This window comes from Zootoca vivipara, chromosome 1 (genome assembly GCF_963506605.1).
Source record: "Zootoca vivipara chromosome 1, rZooViv1.1, whole genome shotgun sequence".
NCBI classification, from domain to species: Eukaryota; Metazoa; Chordata; class Lepidosauria; order Squamata; family Lacertidae; genus Zootoca; species Zootoca vivipara.
The window spans coordinates 82,928,637-82,941,818 of record NC_083276.1 but is presented as its reverse complement, the minus strand read 5'-3'; the positions used below and the strand labels follow the sequence as shown (position 1 = coordinate 82,941,818).

At 44.8% G+C, this 13,182-nt stretch overlaps 2 protein-coding genes across 2 annotated transcripts in view; both read right to left on the bottom strand.

Annotated features, from left to right (window-relative positions):
* Positions 1 to 5,622: 5,622 nt before the first annotated feature.
* On the bottom strand, positions 5,623 to 9,376 carry LOC118082111 (glycine N-acyltransferase-like protein 3). Its single transcript, XM_035109092.1, has 5 exons — positions 9,299 to 9,376; positions 8,389 to 8,496; positions 7,880 to 8,006; positions 7,198 to 7,318; positions 5,623 to 6,031 (listed from the first exon to the last, which is right to left on the bottom strand). The coding sequence occupies exons 1-5, from the start codon at positions 9,374 to 9,376 to the stop codon at positions 5,623 to 5,625; spliced, it is 843 nt and encodes a 280-aa protein (XP_034964983.1).
* Positions 9,377 to 11,186: 1,810 nt separating this feature from the next.
* Positions 11,187 to 13,182, bottom strand: part of LOC118082019 (glycine N-acyltransferase-like protein 3) — a 10,319-nt gene continuing 8,323 nt past the window's right edge. Inside the window, exons 4-5 of the mRNA XM_060272129.1 lie at positions 12,421 to 12,541; positions 11,187 to 11,595 (exon numbers count right to left, since the gene is read on the bottom strand). Of these exons, the coding sequence (XP_060128112.1) occupies positions 11,187 to 11,595; positions 12,421 to 12,541 (530 nt within the window). The remainder of the gene's footprint in view (positions 11,596 to 12,420; positions 12,542 to 13,182) is intronic.

Below are 13,182 nucleotides of genomic sequence, written 5' to 3'. Positions count from 1 at the left end.
TGGGCTGAGTGTTTGCTGTGAAAGATTGACAATGTTGTTGATCTTGTTTTGATTGGTGGCCTGTAGGTTGGAAAGGTTGCAGAGTTTTTTATTTTTCTGGTTCTTCAGTAACTCCAGTTGAGAGTGGTAAATGGTTTGTTTTTCCTTGTGGAACTTCTGCCAGGCTGGGTGATTCCTGATGGAGTTGTCCAGTGCAGAGAGTTCCTCCTTTATTAACTTCTGTTTGGAATACAGAACGCCGATAAGATGTTTCAGCAGTTTCTTAGATAAAGTGTGGCATAGTTTCTGCTGAGACAAGAGCAGATCGAACTGGATTTTCCTTCCTGGTATGACCAATATGCAGCGTGGACAAAAGCAGAGATAGTGAGGAAGCAGGCCAGGTGACTGTTTTTCCATGTAGGGAACATTATTATACACAAGTCTTGTAATTGATTGATCGATAGATTTCATTTAAATCCCGTCTTCCAAGAGGAGCACAAGGTGGCAAACATGGCTCTCCTCCCCTTTTTATCCTCACAACCACCCAGTGAGGTTCATCAGGCTGAGAGACAGTGACTGGCCATGGGTCAGACAGCAACTTTCATAACAGTGGGGATTTGAACCCTGGTCGTCTCCCAGGTCCTTGTCCTGCACTCTGGTAGCAACTTCTACAACATATTGGAGAGTTATGTTCAGTTGCCCTGAGTTAGAGCTTCAGTTTGTAGCCTTCTATCCTTGACTTCAATAAAGTTAGAAACCAACTACTGTACAGTATATAAAAGAGATTTTCTATCATAATGTTAAATCTGGGCAATTAAGCTTCCAGGAGAAAAGCTGTGCACACATCGCGCATTTTAAGCACCTCCAAAAGAATCCTGGGAAATGTAGTTTTTTAAAGGGTGTTCAGAGTAGTAGCTTTATGATGGGTTAGGATAGAGGAAGCAAATGTTTGTTCAACTTAAGTACTCTGTTAACCTTTTCTTTTATTGCTGGAGCAGAGACCCTTCCCTCTTCAGGCCCCACATTATAAATTTGTCTTGCCAACTACTTGCTGTAATCTGACTCTAGTTTTAATGAAAATGGAGAATGGATATGTAATTTCACTGAATCACCCTCACAATCCTTTTCCCCTGCCATAAATTCCAGTTTCCCCCTAAGTAGGGGACTGAGAACTGTGGGGATTCTGAAAACCATTCAAGGCCTCAGTCGCAGGACACACGCTTTCTCCACAGAGACCTTCACTCAGGTGAGTGACAAAAGCCGGAGAATATGGACTTGGTTAAATTATTTAAGATAGCTGCATAATCTTAAAATCCTATTTCATACTTCCCACCGGTTTTACTGCAAAATGCAATCCTAAAAGAAATAAATTACATAAAATGTAGAGTGAGGGAGCACGTTTGGGCCTACTTTGAGGTGATGGCCCAAGTGTTTGGGCCCGAGTGCCCTCCCTTCCGCTTTCCCTCAGTTCACACAGGTCTTTCCTGAGCAGGCCCTGGGAAGATGGGGGAAAAGATGTCCCAACATTTCTCTTGGGCTGCTGCTGCTGCTGATTCTGTCACAGGCTGATGGTATGCATCTGTGCTCCTTTCCTTCATCGCAAAGTGCTATCATGCCTTTACAAAAGTCCACCAACCTCAGCCAGTGCCCACATGCCTGTCTCCTGACTTGCATCCTGCCTGGGGGGTGGGGGGTGCTGGCTGTCAGCTCCCTTATCTGAAGGTCACTTCCTCCCCATACGTTTAAAGCCCTCTTCCACCATTTTAACAGTCTTGGAGACATAGCTGCCAAGTCTCCCGTATTCCCCGGGAAACCCCCATTTTTCCAGCTGTTCCCAGCCGAAAAAACGGATTTTTTTGTTTTTCCCGGTTTATTCTGGCGCGGCGGCCATTTTGGAACAGGGCAGAGCAGCATCAAAAGTAGCTTCTGAGCATGCTCCGCCCAGTTCCAAAATGGCGACAGTGCTACTTCCGGTCTGCTACTTCCGGTCCAGTCCCTTATTTCTCAGGCCGGAACTTGGCAGCTATGCTTGGAGAGTGTGGGGAAATTGCAGTTTTGTTTTTGTTTTTTTAAAGAGATTTTTATTAATTTTTCAAACAAGAAATACACAAACAAGACATATAATATAACACTGTCCCTTCATTTTCCCTCCACCCACCGGTCCACTTCTGCCACCAGTAGGGCCCGTGTGCTTTAGGAAACAAAGGGGTCCAATTGTGAGTTGAGTTCTGCTTTCCCCCTCCCTCCTCCCTCCATATCCCCCCCCCTGCCACTGAGAGAACAGGGAGGAAGGAGTTATGGGGATCTGCATCCCCCAACTCTTTCATAATCATATTAATAAACCTAGAAAAAAAAGAGAAAGAAAGAAAGGAAAGAAGGAAAAAAACAAAACAAAAAGAAAATTGGGAAGAGTTCAAACTTCCCAGTTCTTATTATTTTGACATCTTAATTGCGACTCCCTCGGTTGTCTTCCTCATGGTTTTCCTTACAAATTCTGATTACTTGTGGCGAATTTTCCAACTCAGCTTCAAATCTTAATCTTATAATATTAACTCAATCCTCCTCCTTTTTCATGCTGCCCTCCCACAGGTCCCCTCCTGCCACAAGAGGTGCCTGCAGGGTACAGCACTTCCAAGGTTCCATTTCCTCCTCACCCCTCTGGGCACCCCCTGCCACTGAGTGCCTCAGAGTAAGGAGAGGGGGGCAGGCAGCTTTCTGCCTAAACACCTCACTTAACCTGCAATAATTTACAGTAACTTAAAAATTCTTTCCAAGCCATTCTTATACTCCCTTAAGGAAACATAACACTTTTTTCCCTTTCTTTTTTACATTCCATCTCCTCTCCCTAAGTCTTTTCCCCCCAATTGGTTCAGCATTTCCATTGTCATGCCAAGATTTCGAAGACCGTCTTTCAGAAACCAAAACAATACCTTTTAACTAAAGTTTTTACCCCACACCCATTCTTTCCCAAGTCCATCTCCAGGCCTTTGCCCCCCCCTGCCCCTGTCCTTCCCATCCCTCAAACACCCCACTCCACATTTTAACCCCTCCAGGATCTTCAAAACCATTAAACTTTAAGTCCCTTAGTCTCTCATCTTCTTGTTCTGGTTGTTTTTCTTCCTTTTGGAAGTCATATTTTGCTTCATCCCAAACAAATTTGTCACAGTCCAAGTCGTCTTCCAATTGTTTCTCCTCACACACAGTCTCAGAATCAGCAGTCTCCAAATTTAAATTTAAATTATCCTCTAAGTCCTGGACTTGGACTTCAATCTCAACTGGTGGTAAGTTGGGATGTTGCCATTCCTTGTAGAAATCTTCCCATGACAGCAAGTAGTTCAGTACAGTCTCCTGGAAGGCTCGAGACAGCTTTGTTTTCATACCTCTCGTAACCGCAGATAAACAGGGGGTAGGGAACAATGGGTACTGGAAAATTCCTCTCTCAGACGATCGACTCCATTTTGGCTGTTCTTTTTCTTGATTCTTAACTCAGTCCCAAATCCATTCTTACTTCCAATTTAAATAGTTCTTTCACCTTTACAAACAATTTTTCCTGTTCACAGCAATGCAATCAATCCACCCAGTCTTTTAACAGTTTGACAGCTTTTGACAGCTGTCAAAACACTCTTCCCCTTAATGCCGCTGTACCTCAAGGGGTGCCGGACTCGGGGGCTGAGATGGTTCCAAGAAGTCTTTTTTCCCTCTCGGGACCACAGTTTCAAATTCTTTCGTTATTCAGCTTTGGATTTTTTTTCCAAACGCCTCCCAGTTTCCCATTAGGAAGAGACCGGCTTCCGTTTCTTTAAGTCTCTCCTATTTTCCAATCAGCAAATTTAGGATCCCGATCAAAGTTCCACTTACTTCTTTAGGAATCTTTAGTATCAAATCGGAAGAATCCGCCGCTTGCCGGGTCAGGACTCGGAGCTTCGCTTCCCGGAGGTAAGATGTGGCCCAAAATGGCTCCCGCGGTTCAACCCCACCGGCTCACGATCGCTCTATTGAGCTCTCGGGCGGCGGGGGATCCGCCAAACGGAGCAGCCGCTGGACGCCTGAGTCATCGGAACTCTCGATCCGATGCTTTTACGGGGAGTCCGCTCGCTCTGCGGACTTCCCCCCCCTCCGAGAAGCCAGGGACCTCGGCACGCGAAGTCCCTGCGTCCTTCTCACCGCCACGACGAACCGGAAGTCTGCCGGAAATTGCAGTTTTGTTAAGGATGCTGGAAACCACAGCTCTGTGAGTGAGGTCAGGACCCTCAAGAAATTACATTTCCCAGGATTCTTTGGGAGAAGCCATGACTGTTAAAGGGATATAAGAGTGTTTGAAATGTAAGGTTGGCTGTGACCTTTGCAGAATTCAATGAGGAGGAGGATTGGAACAAAGCTAGAATGGGTTGGCTGTGCCTGAAATTGGCTCTAGGGCCATCTACTATTGAGCTCCTTGCTTTCCACCTTGCCGATCCCAATGGGCACCAGGCATCACTGACAAATGTGAATCCTTGGGGTCAGGAAGAAATGAACCTTCACAGTCTCATCTACTCCATGGCTGTGAATGGTCCACCTTTTGATGTTTGGCACCTTTTAAAATGTGTACCACTAAATGCTTTGTCATTGTTATCTTCTTCTTCCTCCTAGAAAGGTTTTTCCAATCATCTCGGGAACAAGGTCTCAACTTTGGGATGAACAACACAACATGCCACAGAAAAGTGACCTTATTACATCCTTAGGTTCCTGCTTTGGCCATTGACCATTTAGGATCTGAGGTACAGTACAATTTCATCTTATGTGTGGGTTTGGTTCCAAGCGTTCTGCTTATATACAAAAATGTGTATACAGAAACCCTTGGAAAGACCACTGCGGGTGCATCCCAGGGCTTCCAGAGCTGGCTCGTAGAGAGAGCCTTGTTCCCAAGTAAGGCAGAGAGTATAAAAACCTTCCACCTTGCTTACATTTAAGTTGCAGGATTTCAATGAGTGAGCAGCCTTTTGCCTGCAAGTTAAATAATTCAGGTAGGGAGCTGTGTTTGTCTGATGAAGTAGAAATATATAAAAAATAATAAAAATGTCCAGTAGCACCTTAGAGACCAACTAAGTTTGTTCTAAGTTTGCACTAGGAGAAGGGGACGAAATGGTTGGACAGTGTTCTCGAAGCTACGAACATGAGTTTGACCAAACTGCGGGAGACAGTGGAAGACAGGAGTGCCTGGCGTGCTCTGGTCCATGGGGTCACGAAGAGTCGGACACGACTAAACGACTAAACAACAACAAAGTTTGTTCTTGGTATGAGCTTTCGTGTGCATGCACACTTCTTCAGATACCAAGAACAAACTTAGTTGGTCTCTAAGGTGCTACTGGACAATTTTTAAAATATATTTTATTATTATTTTATATATTTCAAATTAAATGAGCGTAAGATGTGATCTTCCTGTATAATGTATGTGAACTAAAACATCAACAGTCAAATGTATAAGGGAGGGCCAGGAAAATTCAGAAGAAAAGAAGAAAAATACAATAAGGCAAAAGGAAGAGAGAAACACAGCATGATGCAAAGATGAAGAGCGGTCAAAATTGAATAGTAGATAGGTCTCTCTCCCATTCAGAGGACTGGTGAGTGGAAGGACTGGAAAATGACTGCTTCTCTCTCCTCTTCTCACTGAGAAGCTGGAGAATGGATGCAATAATGACACGGTTCAGATAATCTTTGGAAGCCAAGAGACTCCAGCAGTTTCTGCTGGGGGTTATTATCTAGGGCAACAAGGCCATAAAAAGGGAAGCCAGCAGCATGGACACGCATGCCATGTGCCCTCTGCACCATATATGAATAGCCCCTTCGGCGGTGGGATCGAAGGGTATAGCTGTGTCCACTTGAGCCCCAAGATTCCATGATGATCCAGCTGATAGGATGACCATTGGAGTCCAGGATGCAGGTACTGGGGAAACATCTCACCATGTTGTCCAGGTATTTCCGGCTGTGTTCACTGCCCCCATAGTGCCACGTTTCATTCAGCAGGTCAATGTGGGAGCTATTCAAGGAGGAAAAAGTGAAGCCTGGATCTAGCCTAGGAGAGCAGAAAGATGAGCAATGATGAGGGAGCTGAACATGAATGCAGAAATTATCTTCTTGGCTCATCCTCAAAGTCTCCCCAGTTCAACACTCTTAACAGCAGGCAGACAGATTCCCTGGCAAAACCACCAGCAAGCTGGCATGAAAATGATACAGATTCCTTGTCGTTTGCCCTAACATCCAGTAGTTTGGACTAATGACCAATTGATACCTGTTGGAAACGACCAATAATGCATCCCCCCAACTGATGTGTGTGTGTGTCTGTGTGTGAAAATGGCAGATATCAGGAACCGTTTTATTAGTTGTGTTCCCCTCCCTTCAATCTCACCCCAGCAGAGCATGCCTCATCTAAGATGGTGCCTGTCACAGAAAGAACTTCTCATTCTGCTCTTGGGATGCCTTTTCTAAACTGGACTCCTGATGCAAACCGCCTTTTGTGTGGCATTCCTCCTTCTTTCCTAGAGTGGGCAGGAGTGCCACTTTTGGTGCTTTGCTATCCCAACTACGAGGAGTGAATGCCAGGTTTGTCCATAGGCAGAATCATAGAATTGTATAGTTGGAAGTGTTAAAGACCGGCAAGGCTGAACCTGGCGTAAATGCCAACTATACCAGTTGAACTCAGCAGAGTAGTGCAGGCACAGTGGAAACTTCTTGGTTGCAAGATGAAGGCAAGTTGCAGGAACACAGGAACTCACTTCCACTAGTACTGTGTAACTATATACAGCTTTATTTACAAGAACAAAACAACAAACAGTACATAGATCAGTACTTCTCTCTATCTCTCTACAACACAATAACCACATCAGAAACACACCACCAACTCTCCACAAAACCCCACAAATTCACCCTTAGTCTAATAGGGTTACTGCACCAATCACCAAGCTGTTGCTAAGGCTCTATCACTAGGCAAATTATCCAGCCCTGGAGATTGCTGAATCACTCTTCTGGGCATGTTGCCAGCTCTTAATTGCTATGTGACCAGATGCACATACTCACACAGTGAAAAAAACTCAACAGGAAGGGACCCTGAAATGCAGGAATCTCAACTAAAGTATCCATGGCAGACTGCCATCCAACTTTAACCATGGAGATTCTCCTGTTGGAAGAACACAGGTTAGCCAGTGCCTCAACCAGGAAGTAGGGAGCAGAATGGACACTCACCGGGGCTGAGGCTCTTTATCTGGCTTGGGGTCCAGGTAGATGAAGTAGGGAATTGCAGTCAACTGGACTTTCTTGACAGCAACAGCATCTTTAGAGACTTCGTATATCCCATCATGGTTCCCTGTACAAAGCAGCAAAAAGTCAGAAAGAGAATGGTGTTGCTGGGTGAGGCCAGAAATGGTTAGGTACACATATATGGAACTGCTATCATTCCAGATGGTCAACCAAGGTATGTTGCTCCCTTTTTGCCCTTGGACGGTGAAAAATCCTATTGTCCTTGTGGTGCTGTGGAGAGAATATGTGTGCAGTCTGTAGGGAAGGGTAAATCTGTTACTTTTAATTTCTCTCAATTTCTCATTTTCCCAACGTAAAGTTCAGTTTTCTACATTTCACACCAGCTTTCATTTTTTTTTCAAAAAAAAAATCCTCATGAGACTGGAGTGGGCTGTAGGAGGCAAGGCAGCTTCTCAGATACCCAGATCCAGAATACATCAGTAGAAAAACCTGGAATCTAATTCATGTGTCCGCCTGCCACCCATGTATTGTTTTGTATTTTATTTTGCTCATGTTTCTCCATTACATTCACTTTAGTCACTTCCATTTCCTCATCAAATTTAGATTAAGTAACTCAGCTGAGTATCCTTATCTCATAACTCCTTCCTTAGAAAGAGCAGCTTGTTACCACAGAGAGAAAAGGCTTGGTCCCAGCTGATGGCATCTGTGTCCAGCAACAGTCTCCGGTAAGCATCAAGATCCCGATAAAATGCTGCATATATATTGTTAAACGAATCCGCACTGTCAGAAACAGCCTAAAAGAGAGACATACAGTTTAACAGGTAAACCTTTTCCAGATGTTGAGATGAAATGATGGGTGAAGTTTCACCTGCTCCCTGTGGCAGCTGTTAATTCCAAAGGTGCCCTCCTAGACAAAAGCCAACATCCCCTTTCAGTTTGAGCCTGGCTTAGAGGAGGCACCAGCACAGAACACGCAGCATTTCCTGCTGACATCCCACAAAGCACCTCCCACAAAATCAGAGAATCACAGAGCTGAAAGGGACCACAAGGGTCATCTAGTCCAACCCCCTGCAATGCAGGAAACTTTTTGCCCAACCTGGGACTCCAAACCATGACCCTGACATTAAGAGTCTCATGCTCTACCCGTTGAGCTTTCCTTTGTACAAAGGTTGTTACCTCTCTCTGTGGGCGAGTCAGAACCGCCTTGAAATCTGGCCAAGAATCCACAATCACCTCATGGCCCACTGGGTTCCCACGGTTTATGTTCATGACTGCACCATAGACCTGTCAAAAGTCATAGGATGTCAGAGTTGGTGCTGCAGTTGAAGGAGGCAGACTGGGAGAAATGTGTGGGGTCTGGGGAGAGAATTACTGGTGTGGTGTGTCAGGCTTGTAGCTGCTGCATGCCTTGAGTGGGGAGTCCTGATCTGAGTGAGCACAAGGGACAGGAGAATCAGTTGATTTTCTGTTTCTCTCAGTTTATCATTTTTCTTGTCTTAAGCTCAGTCCTCCGCATTTCTACATCCGTTTGAAGTTTAAAAAAATGAAAGTTCATTGGCATTTTTGTATTAATTTCGCCTAATATGCATGATTATTACTAATTCACACATTTTTAGAAAGCAATTTCCGCAATACAATGTCATTTTACTTACATGTGCATTTTTAACACACAGTTTACCCTCTCAGTTTTGTGAATGTTACTTGGCTGGAGAACTTCATAGCAAAATTCAGAGAAATGTAAATTTCAAAGGGCAGCTGAGTTTTGTCATGCATTGCTTCAGAATGTGCAAATTAGGTAAGTTCACCTATAAATGCAAACTGAATCAAATTTCTCCCTCTTCCCTAGTGAGGACTTAGTACCTATTACCCAATGAACTAATTGTAGGAATTCACATGGCCATTTCACATACTATATACACATTTCACACAAACTGTACCCTCAATCTGGAACTGCAGCCAATATTAGCTCTCTGTGGAGTATATCTCTATGATACCCCATTCAAGCACCTATTTATTGAATTTTAAAAAACTCAGATTACCAATGTGGATCTTAGCTAATAACTCAGAATACATGGCTCAAGATCACCTGAAGTGTCTGAGGGAGGCTTTTCTTCAGCAGCCCTTCCAGGAAGTGCAACTTGGAAGAACAGGATAGGATCAACATAGTTTGGGAGGCAGAGGTTGAAGCAGGTACCAGCAGAAACAGTGTGGGTTGTAAGCACCTGAGAGAGAAAGAGAGAGACTAGTTCTCTGTACCTAATCCCCAAACTGAGGTGCTTTCTTTTTCACTGAAATGATGGACTTACTTAACCAACAATGGTGCAACAGCTGAGTTTCTAAATGTAACAGGAATCCCTTCCTCAATAAATAGAGAACAAAACATTCTCTTATGAGCAACTGGTGTTCTCCCACACTGTCATCTGCTCACCTGTAGACCTCCGTGTCTTCTTGTTGAGTGGTACAGATTCTCTTAAGAGCCTCTGGTGTGCTGTCAATCTGCTCAGTCAGAGTCTCCTTCAGCAAGCTCTTTATGTTGGCTGCTTTCTTTCAACGAGGGGGGAAGGGAATGTGTAAGTTTACCAGAATGAATGAACTATTAACAGCCATCTTCCTGATGTTCAGTGGTGCATCTACACACATTAAGATCATGGACTTAATGGACTTTAGGCCTTTCTCTTTAGATGGCCATGTGATTTCAGCTGTGAAGCACTTCTGACTGCCATTTCATCCTTTACAACTGCTGTGTCTGAGCAGCAAAGAAGGATGAGTTTCATGGGCGTACCCAGCGAGGGGCGGGGGAGCAGCTGCCCCCCCGAAGCAAAAAATAAATAAATTACCGTATTTTACGGACCATAATCCGCATTTTCCCCCTCCAAAAACTGAAGGGGAAAAGTCAATGCGGGTTATGGAAATCGGGCTGTTTCCGCCCCCTCCGTGGCTGCAGCCAGCGACAGGAACATGGAGAGGGCGAGAAGCAGCCTGAAATTGGGCTGTTTTCGCCCCCTCCGTAGCTGCAGCCAGCGACAGGAACGTGGGAGGGGGGAGGAGCAGCCTGAGCTGGGGGGGGGGCAGACAGAAGCTCCATCCTTCCTTCCATCCTTCCCTCCTCTTTCTTTCTTTCTTTCTTTCTTTCTTTCTTTCTTTCTTTCTTTCTTTCTTTCTTTCTTTCTTTCTTTCTTTCTTTCTTTCTTTTTCTCCCTCCCTCCCTCCCTTCTCTCTCTCTCTTTCTCTCTCTCTCTCTCACACCCCTTCCTTCCTTCCTTCCTTCCTTCCTTCCTTCCTTCCTTCCTTCCTTCCTTCCTTCCTTCTCTCTCTCTTCTCTCCCTCCTTCCTTCTCTCTCTTCTCTCCCTCCCTCCTTCCTTCCCTCTCTCTTCCCCTCTCTTGCCCCCCCCCCAGTTTTGATCCTGGGTACGCCCCTGATGAGTTTCCTAATGCTGATCTACAAAAAGAATTATTGCATGCCCAGGCGGAGACCCCCTGGCCCTGAGAGACAACCAGAAGGAATAATGACTTGTGACAACGTGTTATAGAGTTAAAAATTGGTCACAACTTTATTAAACCTTTCAGTTGTAGGAAAACCTTGGCTTAGGCATTGGGCATGTATCCCTCCCAGCCCCCCAGGCCAGGGAACTGGGGCTCCTCAGAGTGAATGGGATATGGGAGGGTGCACTGCATGATGCTTGTGTACGCAGGCAGCCTTCACTGCATTTTGCAGTGCCCCACAAATGGAGCAATAGACACTCAAAATAGGGGTCATGGGTATCACCCAAAAACCCAACGTCGTCTGATTCAGTCCAAACCCAGCACCAAAGTTTTTAATCAACAGGAATTGAGGTGGCATTTAAATGGGAAATAGAGTAACGGGGAATGGTACTTGATAGGGTGTGATAATCTCCCTCTCTCCCATTCAGAGGACTGGTGAGTGAAAGGACTGAGCAGGATCCTGGAAAACGACTGCTTCTCTCTTCTCTTCTCACTGAGAAGCTGCAGAATGGATGCAGTAATGACACAGTTCAGATAATCTCTGGAAGCCAAGGGAGACCAGCAGTTTCTGCTGGGGGGTATTATCTAGGGCAACAAGGCCATATACAGGGAAGCCAGCTGCATGGACACGTATGGCCTGTGCCCTCTGCACCATAGATGAGTAGCCCCTTCGGCGGTGGGATCGAAGGGTGTAGCTGTGTCTCAGTGTACCCAGAGATTCCATGATGATCCAGCTGATAGGATGACCATTGGAGTCCAGGATGCAGGTACTGGGGAAGCATCGCACCATGTTGGCCAGGTATCTGCGGCTGTGTTCACTGCCCCCATAGTGCCATGTTTCATTCAGCAGGTCAATGTGGGAGCTATTCAAGGAGGAAAAAATGAAGCCTGGATCTAGCCTAGGAGAGCAGAGAGATGAGGAATGAGGAGAGAGCTGAACATAAGAATGCAGAAATTATCTTCCTGGCTCATCCTCAAAGTCTCCCTAGATCAGACATCCCCAAACTGTGGCCCTCCAGATGTTTTGGCCTACAACTCCCATGATCCCTAGCTATGAGGACCAGTGGTCAGGGGTGATGGGAATTGTAGTCCAAAACATCTGGAGGGCCGAAGTTTGGGGATGCCTGCCCTAGATCAACAGTCTTAACAGATACCCTGGCAAAACCACCAGCAAGCTGGCATGAAAATGATTCCGATTCCCTGTTGTTTGCCCTAATACCCAGTAGTTTAAAACTAATGACCATTAATTGTTTAGTTGAATAGATAAAAAAGAACCCCATTAAAAGTGATTGAAAATGCATCCTCCGATTAATGAAACACTATTATGTGGGAAAATAACAGATGGCAGGCACCAGTTTGGAAGTGAAATTCACACCCACCCTTCAGTCTCACCCTGCAGAGCATGCCTCTTCTAAGATGGTTCCTGCTACATGAATAACTGCTCGCTCTGCTGTTGGAATTCCTTTTCTAAAGGATGTAAACCTACTTTTGTGTGGTATTCTTCTTCCCTTCCTTGAGTGGGCAGTGGGCAGTGCTACCCCCTTGGAGTGCTGCCATTGGTGCCTTGCGGCTCCAGCTACATGAAGGCAAACTAAGGAGTAAACTAAGGAGTAATGCCAGGTTCGTGCATAGGCATTTTGACTATGGAGATTCTCCTACTGAAGAACCACAGGTTAGCCAGTGCCTCAACCAGGAAAAAAGTAGGGAGCACAATGGACACTCACCGGGGCTCAGGCTGTTTATCTGGGTTGAGGTTCAGGTAGGTGAAGTAGGGGGTTACAGTCAACTGGACTTCCTTGGCAGCAACAGCCTCTTTAGCGACCTCGTATATCCCATCATGGTTCCCTATACAAAGCAGTAGAAAGTCACCAAGAGAGTGGTATTGTCAGGTAGGACAAGAAATTGTTAGCTGCACATATACTGAACTGCCATTGCTCAGGTCATCCAAGGTTCATTGCTCCCTTTCTGCCCTTGGACAATGAAAAGTCCCATTGTCCTTGGAGGCATGTGCAGCTGGTAAGGAAGGGTGAATCAATCAGTTTTGATTTCCCACAGTTTCTTATTTTTTTCCACCTTGTTCATTTCTCCACATTTGATGAAAATTCATCAACATTTTAAGTGCAAATTTATTCTCTCACATACATGCAGATTGTTTTCACTAATATATGCATCTTAATGCACACTTTAGTATGTGCATTGCATTACTTGGCTAGAGAACTGCATCACAAAATACCCTATCACTTACTCTAAAAATTGCTAAAACCCATTATTGTTGTCTCCCTTTACTGAAGATATTTATTGACTGGTTTTTTAAAAAAATGTATTCTCAACTCTTTGAGGAGCTTCCTGCACAAAGACTCCAATAAAAAACCAACTCGACTTGAATATTTAGCTATAAAAATGCAAAATACTGTAGAAATAAAGGTGTAGAGAAACAGTATATTAAACACAATATAGGTTATCAACACAGCATTAAGAAATAAAAG

What these genes read in the sequence shown, in the direction of transcription:
- LOC118082111 (XM_035109092.1), bottom strand. Translation starts at nt 9,376, where the DNA reads ATGTTGATCCTATCCTGTTCTTCCAAGTTGCACTTCCTGGAAGGGCTG. An exon ending in CCAAGCCTTTTCTCTCTGTG is followed by an intron (nt 7,319 to 7,879) that starts GTAACAAGCTGC and finishes TGCTTTGTACAG; the next exon opens with GGAACCATGATGGGATATAC. An exon ending in GATAAAGAGCCTCAGCCCCG is followed by an intron (nt 6,032 to 7,197) that starts GTGAGTGTCCAT and finishes CTGCTCTCCTAG; the next exon opens with GCTAGATCCAGGCTTCACTT.